Raw genomic sequence first — 26,095 nt, forward strand, 5'->3', positions numbered from 1 at the left:
CTGCACATTTCTCAGAAGTTTTAGGTGGATGGTCATTCCCAGGAAAAGTGATTGTCAGGACGTAAGGACACAACCCTTAAGTCAGAAGTTACCCAATTACGGCAGACCACTGATATCTAGACCACTCTAAGACAGAGGCTGAAACAAAGAGGGAACAATATCTCAAATTACCTCAGATCAAATAGATCTAATACTAGTAAGCTAAATTCCTTACATTGGGGGCATTTTTTTGAATACAAGAACTAAAGAATACTTGGAAAATGTCTAATATCATTTTATAGGTGAAGGAGCCAAAATGCAGAAAAAGGAACACTAATTGCTAAATAATAGTTACTATTTATTGGGCATTTACCATAGTATTTAGGTGTATTATTTCATTCACTGCTTTCAATGACCTTGAAAGTAGATTCTAGTGGTAGATCTTGTGGTAGATTCTAGTAAGATTCTCAGTTGTTATGAGAAAAGGAAACTAAGTGCCCTAAATCCCAGGGTTGGTAAATGGGAGCATGAAAACTGTGTAGACTCCAAAGCTTGGCTCTAAACCTTCACATGGCATTGACCCTTGTACCCCTGGTCACACACCTAAGGAGTGACTGGGTCAAGGTCAGAAGCAAGCCTGGGATTCCTAGAGTGTCTGCTTTTGCATCACCATGCTCCAACAGTGAACATGAGTGAGAGCAGAGCACTAGATCTGATTCAGGCTCAGACAAAAGGTTTGGAGAGTGTGTCCTGCTGTAAGGAGCGCCTTGGGATCTGGTCTAGAATGGAGGGTTCACTACGCTTGTCAGACCAGACTTCCTGGGATAAATCCAGGGTCCCTACCAGTGGGGACCTGCTGCTGGGGTTAGAGAAGATTCTTCCCTTAATTCTTCCCCTTAATTTTCCATGGGTCTGACTTGATGTTAAACTTTTATAACGTTCTGTGTAGCAAGGGTGGTAGAAATTTGGGAGGGTCATAAGGCTGGTAGTTCTGATTTGCCAAAAATTGCATTTCATCCAGTGAGCATACATTTAATCTCCATGGTATCTCTAACCCTGGTAACTAGGGGATGTTAAGACTCGGCTGTCTTTCTTGCAAAAAAATGTTTTGTAATACACAAGCTGTAAAATTACCTGTGCTCTTTTTGAATTTTGTACTCTTTTGGATTCTGTATCTGACAGATCCCTTGGGAAATAATTCTACTGACTTGAACAAGTATCATTGTTAAAAAAAAAAACAACAACGCTCCCTTGACTCAGTTTATTATTATGGGGTCATGTATAAAAGCGCCTTACTCATCCCTTGGTGTTGTGTGCCAGCTACATTGTCCTCCTTCATCTTCCCTGCCACACCCTCTTTTCTTGGTTGTGAACCCACTTGTTTCAAGAAAACATCTGATGGTATTGGATTGTATTAAAAATGCTTTTTACTTGCTCAGTGTGTTCATAGTGCCTACAAAGCATGCTTCATATATCGTGCTGCTTTAAGTTTCATAACCACCTGCTGGGGTAAGTGGGAGAAATCTTATTATCCCTAAATGACTAAATAAACAGAGGGTCAGGGAGTCCAAGTGACCTACATAAGATCCCACACCTCTTCAGTAATGAACCTGGGTGTTCTGACTCCAAGTTTGGCTTACTTTTTCCTTTCAATTTTTTGAGGCTTTATTTTTTAGAACAGTTTTAGGTAAACAGCAAAACTGAATAGAAAGTAAAGAGAGTTCACATATATAACCCTTGAAAGTTTGGTTTCGTTTCATTAAAATATGCTGCCTAATTCACATTACTTTGAGGGCTTTATAAACTCGAAAAACTTATTCTAAGTTCACCTGAAAGAACAAATTGGGGAAACCAGCTAAGATGCTTTGATGTAGAAAGAGTAACAAGAGCTTTGTTGTACCAGATATTAAGAGAGTAATAACTAAAATTTATTGAGTGCTTATTTGTGCTACTATAATTATCCCCATTTTACAGTTGAGAAAAGTGGGGGGAAAAATTTAAGTGACTTTTCCAAAGTCACACGAATGAATGGAGCTGGGATTTTAGTCAAATTAATTGGGCTTTGAGGTTCTTCCTTAACATTCTACATCGCCTCTCTCATTTTATATAATCTGAATAATTAAAATAGTTGAAAACTTAATAGGCAGATTAATGGAATAGCATAGATAGCCAGCCAAGCCTTGAATGTATATGAGACTGAAGATATAATTAAACTGAAAACTCAAATCAGTGGATAGCAGAGAATATCTTCAATACGTGGCTTCAGAAAGATAATAAAGTATTGAGCTTAAATGCACAGGATTTGATTTCAGAAAACCCTAAGCTTAAATAGCAGCTCACCCACTTAACTAGCTCTCTGACCTTGAACTAACAACAGCAACTGACTCACGGAGGCATATAAGTTGCTTCATGCAGTGCTTCACACAAAGAAGCACTCAATAAACCCTAGCTGTCATTATTCCTGGCATGAGAGGAACAAAGCTAGGATCTCATCTTCTCACACCACACAATGAAATTTCCATCTAAATGTAGAAAAAAAGAAGTAAAAAATAGGGTAGGTCTACCTAATCTCCAAATGAGGAAAGTTTTTCCAGTTATAAAACAATGGGGGAGAATCTTAAAACAAAACATTGATAATAGTACAATAAGGAAAGTTAAAATTCCTACATCTTAATCATAAAATTAAAAAGCAAGCAATAGCCTTGGCTGAGTAGTTCTGTTGGTTAGAGCATTGTCCCAATGCCTCAAGGTTGCAGGTTCAATCCCTGGTCAGGGCACACCCAAGAAGCAACCAATGAATGCATAAATAAGTGGAACAACAAATCAATGTCTCTCTCTCTCAGCCAATAAATAAAAACTTTGTTAAAATAAAAAGCAAAACATAAACTAGAGAAATAAATATTTATCACAAATAACAAAAGATTAATACCCTTAATACATAAAAAACTTAAACAAAAAGGTAGGAAAGACACTAAAACCCTAGTGGGGAAAAGGTACAGATATTAGAAATGTTTTCAAATGTCCAGAAATACTTAGCCTTGGCTGGTGTGGCTCAGTGGATTAAGCACTGTACTGCAAACCAAAGGGTCATTGGTTTGATTCCCAGTCAGGCCATAGGCCTGGGTTGCTGGCCAGGTCCCCAGTTGGGGGCGTGTGAGAGGCACCTGATCAATGTTTCTCTCTCTTTCTCCCTCCTTTCCCTTCTCACTAAAAATAAGTAAAATCTTTTTTAAAAATGAAAAAAAAAAAGACTTGGAGGGCTCTCTCTCTCTCTTTTTTTAAAGAAATATTGTACTTAAAAAGTTAAACCTCTCTAGTTAGGAAAGAAATAGGCACAAGAGTGCTCTTTGCTTATCAATTTATCGAGGCTGAATAATCTTAACGATTACATCCAGTGCTCGGAATGTTGAGATGGCTCATCCCTCGTCGCTGTGAAGGGTTGGCAGCACTTCTCTAGGACTNAAAAAAGACTTGGAGGGCTCTCTCTCTCTCTCTCTTTTTAAAGAAATATTGTACTTAAAAAGTTAAACCTCTCTAGTTAGGAAAGAAATAGGCACAAGAGTGCTCTTTGCTTATCAATTTATCGAGGCTGAATAATCTTAACGATTACATCCAGTGCTCGGAATGTTGAGATGGCTCATCCCTCGTCGCTGTGAAGGGTTGGCAGCACTTCTCTAGGACTTTAAAAATGTTTGTAACCTTTTACCAAGTCCACTTCTAGGAGTGTAGTTTCAGGAGTAAATTGAATAGACAAAAAATATTTATAGGACCATTGAACAAATGTAAATATTCAATAGAATAGTTAAAAAAATATGGATCATCTATGCAATGAAATTAATTCAAAGCAGTCATTCAAAATCTTATTTCTGAAGAATTTAACAGCATGGAAAAACGCTCATGTGAATGGAGAAAAAGCAGGACATAAGTGGCATTCAAAAGAGAGTATATATTTTAAAAGATAATATATAAATGCATATAAAATACATAGCATTTAAGTACCATAGTTTTCAGACTATAAGATATATCCTCCCCCCCAATTTGGGAGGAATAATGGTTGCTAATAGTGCTGTTGAGTTCCGTTTACATTTACATTGGTGAAATATAATATTATTTATGTTATTAAATATTTTATCACATTTTTTGCTCCAAGATTTTTTCCCTTATTTTCCTCCTCTAAAACCTAGGTGTGTCTTATGGTCCAAAAATATGGTACATGGTACCTACTCTATTACGGGGGGTGTGTGTATGTGCATTGGAAAAAAGGCTGGAAGGAAATATGTCAAAATGATAAAAACAGTATTCCCTTAGTGAAAAGGTTGTGTTTTTTTTCTCCTTACACATTTCTAAATCTTTGAAAAATTTAAATACTAAGGATGTATTGCATTTAAAATGTACTAAGTGGCCCTGGCTAGTGTGGCTCAGTGGCTTGAGTGCCAGCCTGTGAACCATAGGGCCGAGGGTTTGATTCCCAGTAAAGGTGCTTGCTTGCCTGGGTTGTGGGCCAGGTTCCCAGTGGAGAGGCATGTGAGAGGCAACCACACATTGATGTCCCTCTCCCTCTCATTCTTCCTCCCTTCTCCTCTCTCTAAACATAAAATCAATCAATCAATCAATCAATAAAATGCACTAAGTGGTTATTATTCTACCCAACCATCAGGCTACCAAAGTCTACTTAAAAAAGGAACCAAAATCCGTTCATACTAAAGCAAGCAGTAAGTGGGTATTTTCACATCAGAGGCCAGGTGAAGACCTGGAGTGGAAACAAAGCATGGTGGAAAGTGGGTAGGCTCTGGAGTCAGACAGAGCTGGGTTTCCCCCTGGTGCTGCCTTTGTCTAGCCATATGGCTGAATGAAGTGCCACAGTTTGTGGCACGTTAGCTTCCTCATCTGTACAATGAAGAAGATAATCTCTCTCATGTAGTGGTTGTAAGGAGTATGGATACCACATGGAAGCACTAGGTCGACTGCCTAACATAGTATTTTGTCAATGCTGGCTATCGTTATTATTCCCTCCTAATTCTTTGATTTGTTCTCTGTTGATTGTTAACTAAGATGTTCAGTTTCCCATTTTACATAAAAGCAAGGACTGGTTTTATGTTTTCTTAGAACAGAACTTTGCTTACATCTGGCTTTTCTTTCCCTGACTGCTTCTTTTCTCTCCCCACTCCTCGACATTGTCACACACGATCCTGCGCTGGTCCTATGATAAGGCTGATTGATGTGTAAGTCCTGTATCATAGACTTTTCCATGAGTTACCAGGAACAGAAGGGTTTGTGTGCGTGTGTTTTTTCATATTACAAATACAATAGGCAAGGTGATAGGGTGACTTGCCCAGGGCCACATAGGCCTTCCATCTCTTCTTGCCTATCTACTGTATCATATGCCTCATAAAAGTTTATGATTCTGAAGACTGTAGAGGGCTCCCTACCTTTGAATTATGGCTCCTTGTAGTCTCTTCACAGCAGCATCTAGGACTGTCTTGCATTTCAGAATTTCCAATAGTAAGAAAGGATTTTGAAAGATCCAACCTTTAAAAAGAAAAGAGACACATATTGACACAACAAGGATGTTTACTTCAAATTTTACACGAAGTCAGTACTCTTTGGGTAAAGTCTGCCCAATCATCAGTCTACCAAGGTCTACTTGAAAAAGGAACCAAATCCATTCATATTAAAGTATAACTAATTATCAGCTTAAGAATTACCTTTCCTCAAGATTTGCTCCGAAATGGGATCAGGACTTTGACTCCAAGGAATAAAACCCCTATGATGACATCTGAAATATTAGAGGTCTCTTAAAAATCCCTACACACTCTGAAAGACCTATAGATGAGGTTTTTCAGCATCCCTCATTTCCAGAACCTAATCCTGTGTACCAGAGACAATATTTTCTTGGTAATTAAAGGATGTGGGTTCCGTTCCTGACTCCCTCACTGACTAGTTGGGGTACTCAACACCTCTGGGCTTCAGGTTTCTCATCTGCTAAATGAGAGAACTGAATGACGTGATCTCTAAGGCCTTTCAATTCTAACCTTCTCCCCTTGTAAAATTCTCTCCTTGCAGTGAACATATAGAAAGATGGCTTGAAGGAATTTGGGGGAAGAGAAAAACTTGCCATTTCTTTTTTCCCTCCTACCAAATCTAGTCTATTCAATAAACCAGTAAATTACACGTAGAAGAAAAATTGAAAAGTAAAGACATGAAAGGGAAGGGGCATAGAATCTTACTACCAAGCACTGTTAATGTCTTGGTGTAGCTTCTGCCAGAGTTTCTCCCTATGCACAGGTGTTTTAAAACATTAGTTGTAATGAGAATGGGTATACTGTTTATTCTATCTCCAGGTCTTTTGCCTTAGCCATGAGCTCCTCATTTGGCTAGAATTCCAGGTGAAATTTTGAATCAGGACATTGTAGCTCTTCTCCATTTTTGTTAGCCCTAGATTAAGGTCAGGATTTACCTTCTCTTCCAAAACTATGGATCTACTTGATTTTCCTTACTTGAAGGTATCATTCCACTCCCATCTCATGTGGCTCAAGTTGGACTGACAACTGTACTTTCTTGCAACACATGAGCCAATGACCCAGATTTGACCAATAATATTACTTTATTTCCCAGGCGACCATGGTTGGGCCATAGGGTGGGCACTTGATTCAAATAGGACTAATCAGAGTCATTCCCTGGGACTGAAATATGGATTTCAGGGCAGGGGTGGGAGGTGGGGAGAACACTTTTCTTTCCAAGCAGGAAGCACAGGAGTTGGTGGCTGGCAGTAACCATCTTTGCCATGTGGAACGAGCTTAACTACAGAATTCAGCCAAAGCAGAGATGAAAAGAGAAAAAGTCTGGGCCATGTTGAGTCCATGAGCAAATAATTCTCTTGTTGCTTAAGCTTGTGTGAGTTGGGTTCTCTCTTACTGCCTAAGAGTCCAGGCTCATCCCAACTAGATCACGAGAACCATCCTAACCTTAGACTGGGAGGATGAAACAAGCTCCATCCCAGTTTCCTTAGAATCAGATAATGTAATTTTTCCCAGCCTCCCACCTTGAGATTTCAATCCTGCCCTTCAATGACAAGGCCTTTCCCCTTGCTGCCGGACTCTCGATGGGCTCACTACCTGCTTGTCACCCAATTGCTTGCAGGGGGTTTCTTGTCACTGGACTTTACCCATGTATTTGGATTCCTGGACATTTCCAGGCTGAATCCTCTTGTTGCCTTATGATTTATTTCATGCTATTTGCTGTTTTGCTATATTGACTGGCTCATTTTTAGCATATGCACCTGGTCTATTTCCTCAATATCTGTCCCATTCCAGTGAGTTTCAGTCCTACATTTTGATCCCTCAAAGCATTCTCTAAAAGCAGATGCTGTCGACAGTTTTTAAGATTGTTAGGACCATGATAAAAAGGTCATGAAAAGCAAATCTGAGACCTATGGCAGTCAGCTCTACACTCATTCCCCAAGCCACCCAGCAATATTATGTCTGTATCTCAAGGCAGATTCCCTTTTCCCAACAACCCACATTTTATCCCTTTTATAACTCACTCAGGTGTACAGAGTATTCTTTCTAGATGCAGCCATACAGTTTCTCGGGAGGTCTCCTTTTTAACATGTAAACAATTAAAAAACCTATTTTTGGAAAATCTGGTCTTTCAACAGAGAAGCCCAGATTCCCAGTCCAGCTGGGTAGAATTTTATGCTAGAACAGCCCTGGGGTGCTTTTCTAGGGACGTGCACATTATTGTTACCTAAGCTGGCTTCTCAAAACCATGAAGAAAACTCCCAGGGCACAGGAGTGGAGAAACCAGGGAGAGCTGGGTTTGAGGGGGGTTCCTTGAAGAGTTTAACTTGTAATCTGTGGACTTAAATGAGAGCCAGCTCTGGTTGCGGTATTAGGAGAATGGCTGGGAGAAAGGTGCCAAATTCAGTGAATGAAAGTGATTCTCACTCTGGTTGCCCATCAAAACTGACCCTGATTTGGGTGAGTGAGGGGATCTTACCATTTTCTAAACCAATCTTGGATGACAGTGAGAAGTGGATGGCATCAGGTAAACCCCTATCCTGGGAGATCTGAGAGTACTGGGCGTGGCTGATAAGAGCTGGGGAAAAAGGAAGAAGGAGGGAGATGAACAGAGGGAGAAAAAGAAAAAGAGCATTTTTTAGATTATCCACAAAAAATCCAATTGTTAATATGTTAAATTTTTTACAAGGGCATTGGCAAAATTTTCCATGAGCATTCAGAATGACTCAGGAAATATTTCCGTTTGCTCTGGAAATTAACTTTTTAAATTGAAAATTCCTGCATAACTTCTTGATTTATTAAAAGGCTGTGTTGCCCTGGCCACCATGGCATAGTTAGTTGAAGCATTGATGGTTTGATCCCTGGTCAGAGCAAATAGCTAAGTTACGGGTTTGATACCCGGTCAGGGAGTGTACAGGGGGCAACCAATCAATGTATCTCTCACATTGATATTTCTCTCTCTCTCTTTAAAAGCAATGGCAAAAAAAAAAGTCCTCTGTTGAGAATAAAAAATCAAGATTGCATTTATGCTTTTGTTCTAAGAACTGCTCTTCCACATGAGAACCACTGAAAAAGATTTATGGTTTATTTTATTATTTTTAAAGATTTTGTTTTTTTATTTTTTAGAGAGAAGGAAAGAAAGAAAAAGAGGGAGAGAAACATGAATTTGTGGTTGCCTCTCACATGACCCCCACTGGGGACCTGGTCCGCAGCCCAGGCCCGTGCCCTGACTGGGAATCAAACTGGTGACCCTTTGGTTCACAGCCTGCACTCTGCCCACTGAGCTACACCAGCCAGGGCTTGTTTTATTTTTATTTCTTCTTTCAGAAATTTGATAACAGGTCTGTTGCTGATTTTTAAAAAAGGCTACAAGGACAAAAGACCTCTCTGTATCATTAAGTTTTGAGCTAAAATATAAATCTAAGACTAGAAACTTTATCTATGAATGGAATGAATTCATCCTGTGGAGGAAAAAAATGCACTTTTAAAAGCTGTCTAAAAGTCTATCAAACAAAAAATAGAGATATTTGGGGGAAAAAAAGCAAAATTTATGGGAGCTTCTTTAACTTCATATAGTTGACCCTTAAACAATGCAGGAGTTAGAGGTGCAAGCTGCCAGCACAGTTTAAAACCTTTTGACTCCTCAAAAAGTTAACTACTAATGGTCTACTGTTGACCAGAAGCCTCACCAATAACATAAACAGTTGTTAACACACATTTTGTATATGTATTATATATACTGTATTCTTATAATAAAGTAAAACACAAAAAATTTTGTTAAGAAAACCATAAGGAAGAGAAGATACATTTATAGCATTTACTGAAAAGAATTGTGTGTAAGTGGGCTTGTGCAGTTCAAACCCATGTTGTTCAAGGGTCAAGTGTATATGAATTAGGATGTCTATAAGTCCAGGATCCCATAACAAATAGGCTCCACCTAAAAGAAATAAGATGAGAAAATTATAAATATAAAAAAGTAAAAGAAATAAGGCTACAGGTAAGAATTTATATAATAACCATGACAATTATTAAGCACATACTATACATCAGGCACCATGCTTAGCCCAATTACATGCAGTATATCATTTAGGTCTCTCAACAAAGTTCTACCATTAAGCATTCTCATTTCACAGATGAGAAAATCAAGTCAGTCTAGGATAAGTCCTGAACGTTTGCTGTTCTAAGAAGTTCCCAGTGACAAGGAATATGTTGATTGGCCCACACTTTGAGAACCATTGCTACAGAGTGTCTCAAACCTTGTATTAACAACAATCACTTGTTATTAAAAAGTGGAGATCGCAGTTCTGAAGTTATCTTGTTAAACAAATGTATTGGGCCTCATGAAACATCAAGAACCAATCATAATACCTACACACTAAAGGGTTACTTATGAGGATCATCCTAGAGAATAGGGGTAATAATAAAACAACAGCAAGCCCATATACAGTGTTTACTATGTTTAGATACTTCTCCAAGTGCTTTCGTGTTAAATTTTTCAATATTCAGAACAACCTTGGAAAGAGGTACAGTTAGTAGTACCATGTCACAGATAATGAAACTCAGGCAAAGAGAAGTTACAAAATGTATTCAGTTATACAACTACCAAGTGCAACGGCCAGGGTTTTAGACCCAGGAAACCTCAGAGCAAAGGCTTAATCACTGGACTAGGTTACTTCTCTATCTCAGAGGGGTCGTTGTAAGGATAACTACAACTAAGATTTAGTTTTATTTTCAACATCATTTTNTTTCGTGTTAAATTTTTCAATATTCAGACCAACCTTGGAAAGAGGTACAGTTAGTAGTACCATGTCACAGATAATGAAACTCAGGCAAAGAGAGGTTACAAAATGTATTCAGTTATACAACTACCAAGTGCAACGGCCAGGGTTTTAGACCCAGGAAACCTCAGAGCAAAGGCTTAATCACTGGACTAGGTTACTTCTCTATCTCAGAGGGGTCGTTGTAAGGATAACTACAACTAAGATTTAGTTTTATTTTCAACATCATTTTTATTATTATGACAGCAGAATGGCAATTATGGATGAACTAGCAGAAAGGACAACATACTGGGAAAACCAGAGCCGAGCTTATGAATCTATCAGAAGCTGTATGACTTTGGGCAAGTTACTCAGAACTTTGGCATCTCAGTTTCTCAGTAAAACAGAAATCCTATTAGCTATCCTGCAATGACATCAGAACGACTAAATGGCTAGAAGGCTCCCTGCGATCTATAAAATGCTATAAGCTAATATGATTTTACCACTTAAAATATCAGTTCTTCTATCACATCTAGTCTTGCTTTCATATAGTCAACACAATAGAAGTCCAAATGAGAAATCTTAAAACCCCAAATACTAAATTTTACTCTGGGGTTAAAAGTAGAGTCTGCCTGCTTTTCACTGTGTGGTGCTAATCTCTGGTGAAGTAACTTTTTAAAAATTGCATGGCTGTGTCACTCACATTTCCTGACTAAGTTTTCTGAAACTATTATCAGCTACTATTTCAGACCCCTAAGACTTTTAAAAATATTCTTAGGTTTGGTACTTGCAAATGTTTTATGTATCTGACAACAGCATTAATTTCTTGGGAATTAAATTGTAAACTTCAGTTTAACTGTGAAAAATGTAGAGGCCCAGAGTCGGCAGCCATCAGGTGGACAGAGCAACATTCGGAGAGAGGAGAATAGTCCCTTAGAAGAGAGGGAAGAAGGAAGCAAAACTGACTTCTCTATTAGGCACATGAAAAAAAAAGTCTTAACTTCAGTTTCTTTTAAAGCAGAAGCAAAAAAATGAATCTGATAATGAATATATATCGAGTCTAGTTGTATTGTATTTCCATGTATGACAATGCATTTGCAAGATCTAATTTTTAATAATTTTTATGGAGGAATGGACACATGCAGGGAAAAGTGCCTCAGGTCGATGAAAGTCATAATGTGTCCAGGGGCTGAGGGGACACAGGTGCACAGGTGCGGGGGTGTGTGTGTGTGTGTGTGCAAAAGGAGCTGGGGAAGCAGTATCACCTCCAGTGCCTCTAATGTAACAGTTTGTAGTATTTCACACATAGATATCATAGGTTCCCGATCCCAGGCCTGCAGGCTCAAGCCGTCACTCCTCTCTCTAATTAAATGGTCTTCGCGACCTTGTGCACACCTGTGCTTCAATTTATTCCTTTTATCTACCGCTGTGAGAGAAAGAAAACTTCCTTTTCCACAGTTGGTTTACTTTTTGTTTTTTAAATTGTAGTGAAATATACAAAATACAAAATTTACCACTTTAACCATTAAAATAGTTGTTATTGTGATTGAATAGGCATAACAAAAATTATCAATTTAACATGTATAGTTCAGTGGCATTAAGTTCATTCACATTTTTTTTGTGGAACCATCACCACCATCCATCTTCAGAAAACTTTCTTCTTTCTCAGTTGAAACTCTGTTCCCATTTAACAATCCCTGTCTATTCTCCCTGCCCCCAGCCCCTGACAAGCACCATTCTACTTTCTGTGTCTGTGAATTTGACTACTCTAGGTACCTCATATACATGGGGTCAGATTACACTGGTTATTTTGTTTCTAGCTTATTTTACACGATATCTTCAAGGCTCACCTAGCTGTGTCGTGTATCAGAATCTCTTCTCCTTTTTAAGGTTGAATAATATTCCACGGAATGTACATACAATATTGTGTTTCTCTTTCCATCTGCCAGTGGACATTCGGGTTGTTTCCACCTTTGGGTTATTATGAATAACGCTGCAGTGAGCGTTTGTGCACAGATACTTGTTTGAGTGTCTTTTTCAATCACCTCTAGTTGAGGATAACTTCATCCTTGGTCTTAAATTATTTTTAAAAGCAAGTTTTTCAAATATGATGTTTCACACAAAATTAGAAATTATCACACTTACAGGAAAGCAAAAGAGCATAAATGAGAACCAGCAGGAACAAAAGAACTTGAAGAGACTCACATAAACATGCCCATTGGATTTCTGACAAAGATACAAAAGTCATTCAATAGAGGAAAGACAGTATTTTCAACAAATAAATCTGAAGCACTTGGACATCCATAGGGATAAAAATGAACCTCAGCCCAGGTCTCACATCATGTACAAAAGCTAACCCCAAATGGGTTATGGGCTTACATATAAATGTAAATCTATAAAGGTTTTAGAAAACCTTTAGGGTCTAGGGCTAGGCAAAGAACTCTTAGACCTGATATTAAAAGCACTATTGATTTTTAAAAAATTCTTTTGATACATTGGACTTTATTAAAATTTAAAAATTTTCCTCTGAAAGATTACTAAAAGCATAAAAAGACACTGGAAGAAAATATTTGCAAAGCGCTGTTACAACAAAGGATTAATATCCAGAAAATACAGAGAGCTCTCAAAACTCAGCAATAAAAAAGCAAGTAATTTAATTAGAAAATAAGCAAAGGCTGAAAGCTAGTTTACTAAAGAAGACATACGGAAGATACATATTCAACACCATTAGAGCGGGGGTGCCAAACTCATTTTCACTGGGGGCCGCATCCTCCTCACAGTTACCCTCAAAGGGCTGAATGTGGAGCTGCTTACCCCTAGTTAAGGAGTGCTTACATTTACACAGTCCTAAAATTACACTTGGCCCTTCGAAGGCGACTGTGAGGCTGATGTGGCACCCGGTGAAAATGAGTTTGACACTCCTACATTAGAGAAATACAGATTAAAACCATAATGAAAGCTCTGGCCTGGTACTTCAGTTGGTTAAAGTGTCATCTAGATACACCAGGACTGCAGGTTCCATCCCTGGTCAGGGCACATACAAGAATCAGCCAATAAATGCATAAATAAATGAAACAACAAATCAATGTCTCTCTCTTTCTCTCTCCCTTCCTCCCTTCTTCTTTCTCTCTAAAATCAATCAATCAATCAATAAATCCATACTGAACTATCACTAGACATCTACAAGAATGGCTAGAATAAAAAATAGTGATAATATCCACATACTGGCAAGGATGTGGAGAAATGGGATCACTCACACATTGCTGATGGGACTGTAAAACAGTATAGCTTCTCTGGAAAACAGTTTGGCAGTTTTACATAAAAATAAACATGCAGCTACCACACAGCCCAGCAACTGTTCTTGTAGGTATTTATCAGACAGCAATCAAAACATATCTTTACCCAAAGACCTGTACATAATGTTTTAGCAAATTTCATAATAGCCAAAACAAGGAAGGAAGGAAGGAAGGAAGGAAGGAAGGAAGGAAGGAAGGAAGGAAGGAAAGGAGAGGGAGAAAAATCCAGATGTCCTTGAAGGAGTGAATGGTTAAACAAAATGATACATCCATACCATAGAATGCTAATTGGCAATAAAAAGGAACAAACTACTGATGCATACAACCTAGATGATTCTCCAGAGAAATGAGCACATTGGCAGTTGCCAGAGTCAAAGACAGGGTGGGGCAGGAGGCAAGTGAACTTGGCTGCCAAAGCATACATGATGATACTTGCAGTGATGGGAATATTTTGAATCGTGACTGAATTGATGTCAAATCCTGGTTATGATACTGTACTATAGTTTTGAAAGATGTTGCCATGCGAGAGAAAATGGGTAAAGGCTATATCAGATCTCTCTATATTGTTTGCTACCACTGCATGTGTGTCACAATTATCTTAAAAGTTTAATATAAATAAATCATCTATGGCCCTGGCTGGTATAGCTCAGTAGCTTGAGCATGGACTGAGAACCAAAGCATCACCAGTTCAATTCCCAGTCAGGGCATAGGCCTAGGTTGCAGGCCAGGTCCCTAGTGGGGGGTGGGGGTGGGGGCACATGAGATGCAACCACACATTGATGTTTCTCTTCCTCTCTTTCTCCTTCCCTTCTCCTCTCTCTAAAAATAAATAAATAAAATATTTTAAAAAATCATATATAACTTCTGGTCAAGATGGCAGCATAGGTAAACACAGCATGCCTCCTCACACAACCACATCAAAATTACACCCAAATATAGAACAGCCGTCACTCAGAATGGTCAGATCAATTGGAATGGAAGTCTGATAACTATGAAATTAAAGAAATGACATCCATTCAGATAGTAGGAGGAGCACACATGCAGAATGGGCTGGTCCCATATCCACGTGTGGTGGATAGCAATTTGGGAGAGATATTTTGGAAGCAAGGAGTCCTAGCCCTGCACCAGGACACCCAGATCAATGTTCCAGTGCCAGGAAGATAATTCCCCATAATTTCTGGCCACAAAAACCATCAGGGATTGAGTCTGTGGAAGAAATTTCTGGAAGCCCAAGTAGTTCTTAAAGAACTCATACATGGACTTACTCAGACTTACTCTATCTGAGCTCCAGCACAGGGGTAGCAGCTTGAAAGGCCCCAGTGGTACATGGGGAGGAACTGAAGTGTTTGCCACTGAGGCAAGAGCTGGGGGACAGCTTTCTCCTAGACAGAAAGGCAGACACAGGCCATTGTCTCTTTCTGAGCCCTTCCTCCACAGGCCACAGAGCCACAGAGCTGTCAGGCAGGTACCATATCTGAGATTCCGTCAACCTGGCCAACACAGTTTGTCCTGCCCTAGAGATTCCCTGAGAGTCCATCCCACCCAACTTAATGGCTCACCCAGACTGCTAACCTTGACTTTTTCCATATGAATGGCTAATCTTGGTGCATGCTTCACAACTTCCTAAATCCTATCAAACCAGAAACAGCTAGCCTCAGTAAACCCTCAGCCCCTGTAGCTCTTGCTAACTGACCCCAGGCACAGCACTAGCAGCAGCCAATTTAGATTCACAGTTTAGTTTCTCCTGGAAATTTCTAACCTGAGCACAAGTAGCAGCCGTCTCAGATTGCTTTATGGCTCAGGCTGGGTGGCCCTGAGCAGAACACATGTATGGGTTGACCTTGGCCTGTACCACTTGGAAAACCCCAGAGCCTGCACACCCAGTGGACAGCTACAGATCACATCAGAGCACTATGACTCTGCCCCTGCACAGCTGATCCTCCACAGAGGACAGAGATTTGTGGCGAGGGGTCACAGCCAGTCCTTGCAACTGACTGGCCTGTGTAAGTCCCTCCCATTGACCTGCCAACGGCAATCAAGCTTCAACTACAGGAGGAGGATATACTCATCCCACATGAAGGGTGCACCTCAAGTACCCAGCTTGGATGATAGGAAAGGCTGTGCCACTGGGCCCTATGAGACACCTGCTACATTAGTCCGTATTACCAAGATAAGAAACCATAGAAGTTCTACCTAATACATAGAAACAAACACAGGGAAGCTGCCAAAACAAGGAGACACAGAAACATGGTCCAAATGAAAGAACAGATCAAAACACCAGAAAAAAAAACCTAAATATAATGGAGATAAGCATTCTATCACACGCAGAGTTCAAAATACTTGTTGGTTGTAAGTATTCTGCAGGATCTTAGTGAGGACCTCAACAGCATAAAAAAGATCCAGTCAGAAATGAAGGATACATTAATTGGAATAAAGAACAATTTATAGGGAAACAACAGTAGAGTAGATGAAGCCGAGAATTAAATCAATGATTTGGAACAAAGGAAGCAAAAAACAACCAATCAGAAAAACAAGAAAAAAGGAACCCCCCCACCAAAATGAGGATATTATAAGCAGCCTCTGGTATAACTTCAAGTGTTCCAACATTCACATCATAGGAATGCCAGAAGGAAAAGAGCAAGAAATTGGAAATCTACTTGAAAATATAATCAAAGAAAACTTCCCTAATTTGGTGAAGGAAATAGACATGGAAGTCCAGGAAGCACAGAGGATCCCAAGCAATATGGATATAAACAGGCCCTCTCCAAGACACATGATAGTTAAAATGCCAAAGGTTAAAAACAAAGTGAGAATCTTAAAAGCAACAAGAGAAAAAGTTAGTTACCTACATGGGAGCTCCCATAAGACTGTCAGATGATTTCTCAAAAGAAACTTTGCAGGCTAGAAGGGATTGGAAAGAAATATTCAAAGTCATGAAAAGCAGGAATCTACAACCAAGATTGTTCTACGCAGCAAAGTTATCATTTAGAATTAAAGGTCAGATAAAGAGTTTCCCATATAAGAAAAAACTAAAGGAAAGGACTTCCGGCCAAGATGGAGGCGTAGGTGGAAACACTGTGCCTCCTCGCACAACTAAGTTTAAAAAGCAATGAAATTTTAGTAACAAAAACACAGCCAAAACACAGAAAATTGAACTCTACAGAAGTCTGACAACAACGAACCATTCAGCCAGACTGGTAAGAGTGGCAGAGTCAGTGGCAGAGCGGGGTTGGGCAGGAAAGATCATTTGGTACTAAGCCAGGAGCCTAGGTGGCGGCAACTGGCAAATCCCAGGTGTGGGGTGGCAACCGGTGAACCCAGTGAGGGCGCAAGGCAGCTGGCTGACAGTGGTCACATATTTGCACGCAGATAAACCAAGCGAAGGAGCGAAAGTGAGACAGATCACTCAGGCTAGGACCCCAGCGACGGGAATTAGAGCATGAAAGCACCAACTGGAAAGACTTTCAGGGTTGGGGTGCTGGGAGAGGCTCCCAGGCTCACAGAGAGTTTGTTGGATAGACCCACAGGGTCCTAGAGGGTACACAGGCCTACACACCCAGGAACCAGCACCAGAAGGGCCCAATTTGCTTGTGGGAAGCCACAGAAGGGACAGAAATCTGAGAGAGAGCAAAGTGCCATTTTATTCTCTCTCTGACACTGCCCCCACATACAGCGTCACAACCCAGCAACCAGGTTGCCTCACCCTGGCGAACACCTAAGGCCTTGCCCCTCATACATAACAGGTGCGAACAGACCAAAACATGGCTCAAGAACAGTTCAAAGCCCCAGAGCCTAGAATTCTAAGTGACCAAGAAATAGCCAACCTTTCAGATGCACACTTCAAAATACTGGTGATCAGGATGCTCACAGAACTGGTTGATTTTAGTCACAAATTAGAGGAACATATGAAGGCTAAACTAATTGAAATGAAGGGACATGTCCAGGAAACCAACAGCGATGGAAAGGAAACTGGGACTCAAATCAATGGAATGGACCAGAAGGAAGAACAAAACATCCAACCAGAAAGGAATGAAGAAATGAGAATTCAAAACAATGAGGAGAGGCTTAGGAACTTCCAGGACATCTTTAAACGTTCCAACATCCGGATTATAGGGGTACCAGAAGGGGAAGAGGAACAGCCACGAGTGGAAAACTTATTTGAACAAATAATAAAGGAGAACTTCCCCAGTCTGGCAAAGGAAATAGACTTCCAGGAAATCCAGGAAGCTCAGAAAGTCCCAAAGAAGTTGGATCCAAGAAGGAACACACCAAGACACATCATAATTACATTGTCCAAGATGAAAATGAAGGGGAGAATTCTAGAAGCAGCAAGAGTTAAGGGGACAGTCACCTACAAAGGAGTGCCCATCAGACTGTCAGCTGATTTCTCAAAAGAGACCTTATAGGCAAGAAGGAGCTGGAAGGAAGTACTCCAAGTCATGAAATCCAAAGACCTACAACCAAGATTGCTCTATCCAGCAAAGCTTTCACTTAGAATGGAAGGGCAAATAAAGTGCTTCTCAGATAAGGTCAAATTCAAGGAGTTCATCATCACCAAGCCCTTATTATATGAAATGTTAAAGGGACTCATCTAAGAAAAAGAAGATAAAAAATATGAACAGTGAAAGAACAGCAAATTCATGGTCATTAACAACCACACCTAAATCAAAAGCAAACTAAGAGGACAGCTAGATGGGGAGTGGCACCATAGAAATGAAGATCACATGGAGGGTTAGCAACAGGAGAGTGGGAGGAGGAGAAGGGGGGAGAAGGTACAGATAATAAGTAGCATAGATGGTGGGTAGAAAATAGACAGTGGGGAGGGCAAGAATGCTATGGAAAATACAGAATCTAAAGAACTTGTGACACATGGACATGAAAGAAAGGGGGGAATGGTAGGGGAGGGATGTGCAGGGTGGAGGGGAGTGAATGGGGGGAGTGGAACAACTGTAATGGCATAATCAATAAAATATATTTAAAAAAAAAACTAAAGGAGTTTATCTTCACCAAACCATTATTATATAAAATGTTAAAGAGACTTATTTAAGGAAATGAAGATCAAAATTATGAACAATAAAATAGCAATAAATACATATCTATTGGCAATGGAATATAAAAAAACTAAGCAAACAAAAATAGAGGCAGAATCATAAATGCCGATAGCATCTTGATGGTTGCCAGATGGGAGAGGCATATGGGGGAACGAATGAAGAAATGAGGAGATTAAGTACAAATAGGAGGTTAAAGAATAGTCATAGGGATGTAAAGAACAGTATAGGAAATGGGGCAGCCACAGATCTTATATACATGAGCAATGGGCATGAACAATGGTGTGGAGTGAACATTGCTGGGTGTAAGGGAGCAATGGGGTTAAAACTGGGACAACTGAAATAGAATAACCAATGAAATATAATTGAAAATAAAAATAAAAAATTACATGTGTGGTTAGTATTGTTTTTCTGTTGGACTTTGTCATGTAAGAGAATTTGTAAGCTCTCCTGAGGCAAAGGATTCATATGGTTATGAATCCTTCATAAGTTACAGATGTTTTACTGAACTGAAAACAATATTAATTTTTGTCTTACTCCTAACACTCATGAATAATTTACCAAAAGGATTAACACAAGCCAAATATCAGTAATAAAATGTTCTGTCAATACCTCACTTGCTGCTTGTATTCTTTTTTTTTAAATTAGTTGATTATTTAGAAATATACCTAGTAATTTCTACTTACATGTTTTTTCTGTAGATTTACTTGATGCAATATGGTGGTTGTCTTTTTTGATCTTTACCAGATGATTATCTTTATGACACTCTTTACTCGAACAGCTGCTGATTTTGTCAATTGTGGTCGTGTAATTGCAATCGCTTTGCAAGGCATTGTGTTTCTTCAACACTGACTTTTTGGTTGGACACTTATAAGCTCCTTCAATGAGATCATGCCAACTGTAATTCACAAGATTTACAGTTCCCATAGGGAAAGTAATGTTATACTCAGCATATTTCTGCAATGTCTCCCCAAGTTCACGTAGTATTTCAGCAGCAGTGAGTTTGTATTCTTCAAACAGACTCTTTTGCAGGTATATTTTGGAGAATTTAAGGCCAGTAGGAAACTTGGGAATGACAGGAGTTTGTGAGATGGCAAATGAGCAGAACGCATATTTTTCTGGTGCAGCTTCTCTAGATAGCCTTCCTTCCTTCTCTACTTCTTCAGATTTTATGCTCTTTGTAGGACTATAAAACACATATGTGATAAAACATTAAAGGTATTTACTACTTTTTAACCTAGAAATATGATTTCTCGAAATCAAGCTTAAAATATAATTGAATAAAAGTATAACATCTATGCATAAAGTGGCTACCTATAACATTATTTATTATTATATTTTTTATTTATGATTTTAGAGAGAGAATGCGAGGGAGGGAAGGAGAGAGAAACATTTGTTGTTTCACTTATTTATTTGTTGTTTCACCAACATTCATTGGTTGATTCTTGTATGTGCCCTGACACAGGATGAAACCAGCAACCTTGGCATATTGGGATGACACTCTAACTAATTAAGCAACCTGACCGGGGCTGAAACATTTTTTTCTTATATCAGTAAAAATTAAAAAGAACTTAAGAGCTCATAGGTATATAGCTAAGTAAATAATGCCATAACCATGAAATATGTAGCTATAAAAATTGTTTAGAAAATTTCTTTTAATAATTTGAAGATATGCTTATGTTATAATATCATATAAAAAGTGCATGCAACTGTATATGTAGAGTGATCTGAAATATATATATCATATGTCTGGTAGTAAAAAGACCTAGCAAATGTCCAACACAAAGTAAATTGCTTGTGGGATTATGGAAGTCATTTTTTATTTTCTCCTTTTATACTTTTCTAAAATAAACATTTACTATGTTTATGCACAGAAGATAAAAACCAATATGTGTGTTGTTTATTCATTTGTTTAATTATAAGACAAAACAGAGAAATCTTCTTCCAGAAAGCCTTCCCTAAATGTCCTCAGTTGTGAGTCTACAGACACTTTGTGTTTCCTTAGCCTGTCCAACATGCCGCTATCAGTTGTTACTGTGAGTCTCTGGGAGAAAACGGAAAGCTAAAGAGGTAGACCTCACGTTCTGCCCCGTCCCCACCCCTGTGGGAGGTTAAGGGCAGGGAGGGGAATTCACCAATTCTAGAAGAGGCATCTGAGGCACTTAGAGACTGATCAGGGCTTTTGATAGTTCTGTGGGGTAGAATACAGCTTCAGAATTGGGAATGTTCTCCTCCTCTTTGACCATTTGGTCAAAGATATCTAAGACAGCTGCCCTAGTCATTACAAAGTGTTTCCTTTCACCAAGTCAATGTGGTGAAACATGTCAACACCGATGGAGTTTCACTTGCATTTTTCTCCTAAATGGTGGTTCCATTAGAATAGCTTGAAAAATAACGCTAGTTGCCTTGCTAAGGGTTAAATGTGAAATAAAAGGCAACTTTTTTTTAGATCGAAAAGTTTTGAATTGGCATAAGATTTCTATGTAGATCTTTGGGCATTGGTTATACTTTCACATTAATATTTAAAGAATAAAGACCCACTTTTGAAAATTATTACGTATTGTTATAACTCATAAATTTCTCTATTCCTTTATAATAAGCTTTCAAAGTTGCTCTCAGCAACATCATTTCATCAAACTCGAATATTAATCCTCTGAGGCAGCTACTGTGTTATCTCAACTATATGGTATTTTGTTTGTAACATCCTATAAATATGCATTTGTAACTGTCACATATATCTATTGCTTGAATAAAATAATAAAGACTGTACTTAAAATAACAATAATAAGTTCTGGCTGTGTGGCTTACTGGATTGAGCACTGACTTGTGAACCAAAGGGTCACCAGTTCAATTCCCAGTCAGGGCACATGCCTGGGTTGTGGGCCAGGTCCCTGGTTAGGGGTGCGTAAGAGGCAACCACACACTGATATTTTTCTTCCTCTCTTTCTCCCTCCCTTCCCCTTTCTCTAAAAATAAATAAATAAAACCTTTTAAAAAACAATAATAGTAGCATGTATCATTTATTAATTAACTCAGTAATTATAGCTCCTTCAGAGGGTTATTTTTTAAAGATTTTATTTATTTATCTTTAGAGGGGAATGGGAGGAGAGAAGGAGAGAAATATCAATGTATGGTTGCCTCTCACGAGTCCCCTGCCGGGAACTCTCCTGCAACGCAGGCATGTGTCCTGACTGGGAATCGAACCGCAATTGTGTGGTTCGCAGGCCCATGCTCAATCCACTGAGCTACACCAGCCAGGGCCAGAGGGTTATTAAGGTTAAGATATTCAATGTGTATTTAAAAATAATATTTATGTATCTGGCTTACTTTTAGGGAGAGCTCAAATAATGGACCATCCAGTTCAAAAACCAGACTTAACAATCTTAAGAAGAGAACATCAACAATGAAGGTGTTGGCACCTGACCCAGTCTTAAAGTAGCTCCACTACTCTAGGCACAGCACATGGGAAGAAATCATGCATTCATTAAAAAAATATTCACCAGGCCCAGCTGTAGGTGCCGGGGAGACATGGTGGAAAGCACAGACTTCTGCCTTCATGAAACTTACATTCTAGCTGGGGAAAGAATGATGGGAGGGAGAAAGGGACGAGACAGAGGAGGAAAACAAAAGAAAGTTATAGATAACAATAACTGCATTGATGAAAATAAAACAGGGCATCATAATAGAATAATGGGTGGGGCAGGGATTGCCTTCTTTAGATTGAGAGATTAGAGATGGCCTTTCTGAGAAGGTGACATTTTCATTGAGACTCAAATGATGATGGGAAAGAGCCAACCATAAAATAATATGCAGAAAAAGCATTCAAAGGAGAGTACACAGCAAACGCAAAGAACCTGATTCAGGAATGAGTGGGGTTGTGAAAGCAATAGATAGGCCATAATGGCTAGGGAGCCAGGAGTGACGTGGAGTGGTATTTGAGAAGGCTAGAGGACAGGTGTGAGAAGAGACCACAGACGCCTAGCAGTTCATGGTAAGAAGCATGGATTTTATTCCCAGCGCAACAGCAGCAGTGGGATAGCCAGTGGGAGAAATGGGGAGTTTCCAAGCAGAATGGACAGAGGCAATGCTTAACATACATCCCGAGGACTGTGTCAGATGAGAAAGTGGGGAAACCAATAAACCCTTAGAACTCTATGATAAACAGACCTACTTACTGTTCATACAACAATCTGCCCTAGCTGCTATAGCTCAGCGGATTGAGTGTGGGCCTAAACCACAGGACTGCTTGTTCAATTTCCAGTAAGGGCACATGCCTGGGTTGAGGGCCAGGACCCAGTATGAGACATACGAGAGGAAACCACACATTGATGTTTCTCTCTCTTTCTCCCTCCCTTCCCCTCTCTAAAAATATATAAATAAAATCTTAAAAAATAAAATAAAACTATCTGACTCAGTGATTACCAATTATAAGCCGAACACTGTGGATACAAAACGACCAAGTTATCTTGAATGGCTTTTCAAGCAGAAAGAGTTGGAAATGAGAGACAATGGACTTCTGAAAATATAGCAATTTGTAGTGATTTTGACAAAATTTATAGCAGGTTCCAAAAAAAAAATACTGACTAGTGTATACCAGGGCTTCTCAATTCTAGTACTATAGACATTTTTGCATCAGATAATTCTCTTTGTCGAGGGCTGTCCCATGTAGTGTAAGACATTTAGCAGCATCCCTGGTCTCTTACACACTAGATGACAATGGCACCATGATCCCTAATTGTGATGAACAAAAAGATGTACAGAAATTGCTATATGTCCTAAACAGGGAAAAACACCCCTGCTCAAGAGCTCACTAGTAGAGCCGACAACTTTTAACTTTATACAGCCTTGCGATACATGTTCTAAGACAGGTTGTGGTATTTTAATGTCCACTTCACAAGTTAAGAAATTGTAGCCACTAGAGGGTAAAAACATTGTGGAATGGCCAGTTCCATGACTTCACTCATCTTTGTGGGCTTGACACAATTCTACCGCTGTTATTCACAAATCTCTGTGAAGTACATCTGATGTGCCAAGCACTGTTCTTGGGATTGGAAATAGAGATGTAATCCAGAAGATAAAAAAAAAATCTTGCGCACATAGACCTGATACTCTCATGAGAAGAGAGAAGGTGAACAAATATATAGGGATGTCAGTTACAATGTCAGAAAGTGATCAAGTTCAACAGAGAAGTTAGAAAGGGGCATAAAGATTGCTAAAGTGGAGACAGGTAGAAATTTGAAATGGGGAAAATCAAGAAAAGTCTCACCACAAAGGTGATAGCTAAATAAAGAGAGAAAGGAAAGGGGAGTAAGTAATGCTGAAAGCAGAAGAAACAACCAGGGCAAACTCCCTAAGGAGAAAAAAAAAAAGTGAGCTGGGTTTGCTGTGGAATAATAGCAAAGAAAGCAGAATGACATTGGACTAATTATGCTAAATTACCCAATTATCTGGTTAAAATCAAGTTCTCTGATGGACTTCATGGTCAGCTCTGAAGTGCTAATTCCTTGATGTAGTTTCTCGAGGGATGGGGAATAGGGAAGAATTGATCCTGAGCATCTTATAAGCCTTTGCACATGGAAAGTGATACCGGCAATTGAAGAGTAATTCCAAATGTTTTACCTCTTCCTAGCTCCTGAGGTGTGTTCCAAATAAGGGAAATGTTCTTTGCACTCTCTCCTTCCTCGTTTTTTTCTTTCTGGTGTCACCTAAAATGAAAGAAATCCTGCTTAGAAAGCAGAGAAAAATACTAGTCAAAGTGAATTATTTTTTTATAAAAAGGAAACTACAGTTTATGGACTGAACTATATTATTACCTGATCAAAGAAATAGAGAGGCCCAGTGTCCAAAGGTTTAGCTTCGGTGAAGTCTTCCATTCTGTCATGAGACCTGAGAAGAAGTGAGAAATCTGAAGATGAGGTATTGTGTTTAGAAGTGATATTTCAAAGAACTTTGTGGTTTGATGTCTTATTTTCAATAAACCGTAAAAAAATTGGAGTGGGGGACACAACAATTCCTTTATACCTATCTTCATATCATAGGCTATCTACTGGACATAGATGCAATCAGAAGGATTTCATGCTCTTGGCAAACAAAGCAATATCATGTTGCTGCCAAGCTTTTCAACCTTGGCACTACAGACATTTTGTGCCAAATAATTCTTTGTGGTAAAGGAGCTAGCTCTCTTGTGCCTAGTAGGATGTTTAGCAGCATCCTGGCCTCTATCTACCAGATGCCAGCAGCGTGCCTTCTTACTACCCAGTTATGACAACAAGAAGTATCTCCTGACAGTGCCAAATGTCTCCTGGGGATAAAAACTGCCTCTGGTTGGGAATGATTGTGCGGATGCAATAGTAACCTTTTTCTTTGCAGGGGAAGAGTATGGGGGTGTACCCCCAAAGAAAAAACGTTTGATAGGGAAGACACCAATGCTGTGAGAATGTGTGACCCTGCTAATGGCAGGGTCATTAGAGCAGTGCCACTCAAAATGTGGCAACTGGACCAGCAGCATCAGCATTACCCGAGAGCTTATCAGAAATGCAAATCCTTACTCAGCCCTAAGGCATCACAATGTGTCAATCTCCAGAGATGCTGCTGGTGGCAATGTTATACCAATGGGGTCACAACAGACCTTGGTTCAGCAACCTCAGTACTTGAGTTCTGGCTAAGAAAACATACAGAGCCAAGATACAAACTATAAGAATGTTTAGGAAGTTACAAAGGTAGAAGGAGTATCTGCAGAAGATATGGGCTTAAGAAACAAGTTACAGAGACAAAAGAAGGCTCCTTGGACTTTAGGAGAGAGGAAGTTAAAGGTAACATGCCTAGAGGAAAGAAGAGGGGGAGGGAAGGTGCTGATGTGCTCCTGAGAGAGTGTCCTGGGTTGTTCTCTGTCCTATGGGCTTTTAAGGGTGGGGATTTTAGGGGCATTCCAAGGGGAGGATCTCAATGGAATTGAGATCAGCTGGAATGCATCAGCTTTCCAGGTGTGGCCTTTCAGCGTTGCGTTCTCTACTGATTGGTCAGCATCAAGGCAGGGTCCTTAGTCAGTGCAGCTGGTCCTGAGGCCAGCAATGCCATCACTTGGCTGGTTTTGCTGTTTTTCTGGGCCTGGAGCTGAAATACAACTGAGGTCTGGATGTACTCGATGCTGGTCATAACTTCATTGTCCTGGGGGCTTAATGTTTGAGGGCTTTTCTCCTGCCTCCTTGTTCATTACCCCTCTAAGGGGGTCTAACCCACATGATAGCAGCATGCCAGGGGAGGAAAAGTCGGGGGAGATCCACATCACACGACCAGCAATGTGAAAGTCCGGGGGGACCAGTAATACGCTAGAGGAGGAAAGGTTATCCTGGGGCCAGATGCTTGTTTTCCCAGTCTTGCCTGTTGCTAGGTACCTGGGCTTTCTGCCCTGGTGACCTTCCGTACCTGGCCCATCATCCTTGCTCAGCTCATATCTGTCTAACTGCCTGCTACAATGGCATCCCAGAACCTGGGGG

The 26,095-nt window shown here is 39.7% G+C and overlaps 1 protein-coding gene across 1 annotated transcript in view; it reads right to left on the reverse strand.

Annotated features, from left to right (window-relative positions):
• LOC119002433 (uncharacterized) overlaps positions 1–25,754 on the reverse strand; it is a 29,278-nt gene extending 3,524 nt beyond the window's left edge. Inside the window, exons 1-6 of the mRNA XM_037068353.1 lie at positions 25,612–25,754; positions 24,413–24,485; positions 24,219–24,304; positions 19,286–19,785; positions 7,978–8,076; positions 5,409–5,508 (exon numbers count right to left, since the gene is read on the reverse strand). Of these exons, the coding sequence (XP_036924248.1) occupies positions 5,409–5,508; positions 7,978–8,076; positions 19,286–19,785; positions 24,219–24,304; positions 24,413–24,485; positions 25,612–25,754 (1,001 nt within the window). The remainder of the gene's footprint in view (positions 1–5,408; positions 5,509–7,977; positions 8,077–19,285; positions 19,786–24,218; positions 24,305–24,412; positions 24,486–25,611) is intronic.
• Positions 25,755–26,095: the final 341 nt, after the last annotated feature.

Source organism: Sturnira hondurensis, unplaced genomic scaffold (genome assembly GCF_014824575.4).
Source record: "Sturnira hondurensis isolate 20B ecotype Veracruz unplaced genomic scaffold, ASM1482457v3 Scaffold0017436, whole genome shotgun sequence".
NCBI lineage: Eukaryota > Metazoa > Chordata > Mammalia > Chiroptera > Phyllostomidae > Sturnira > Sturnira hondurensis.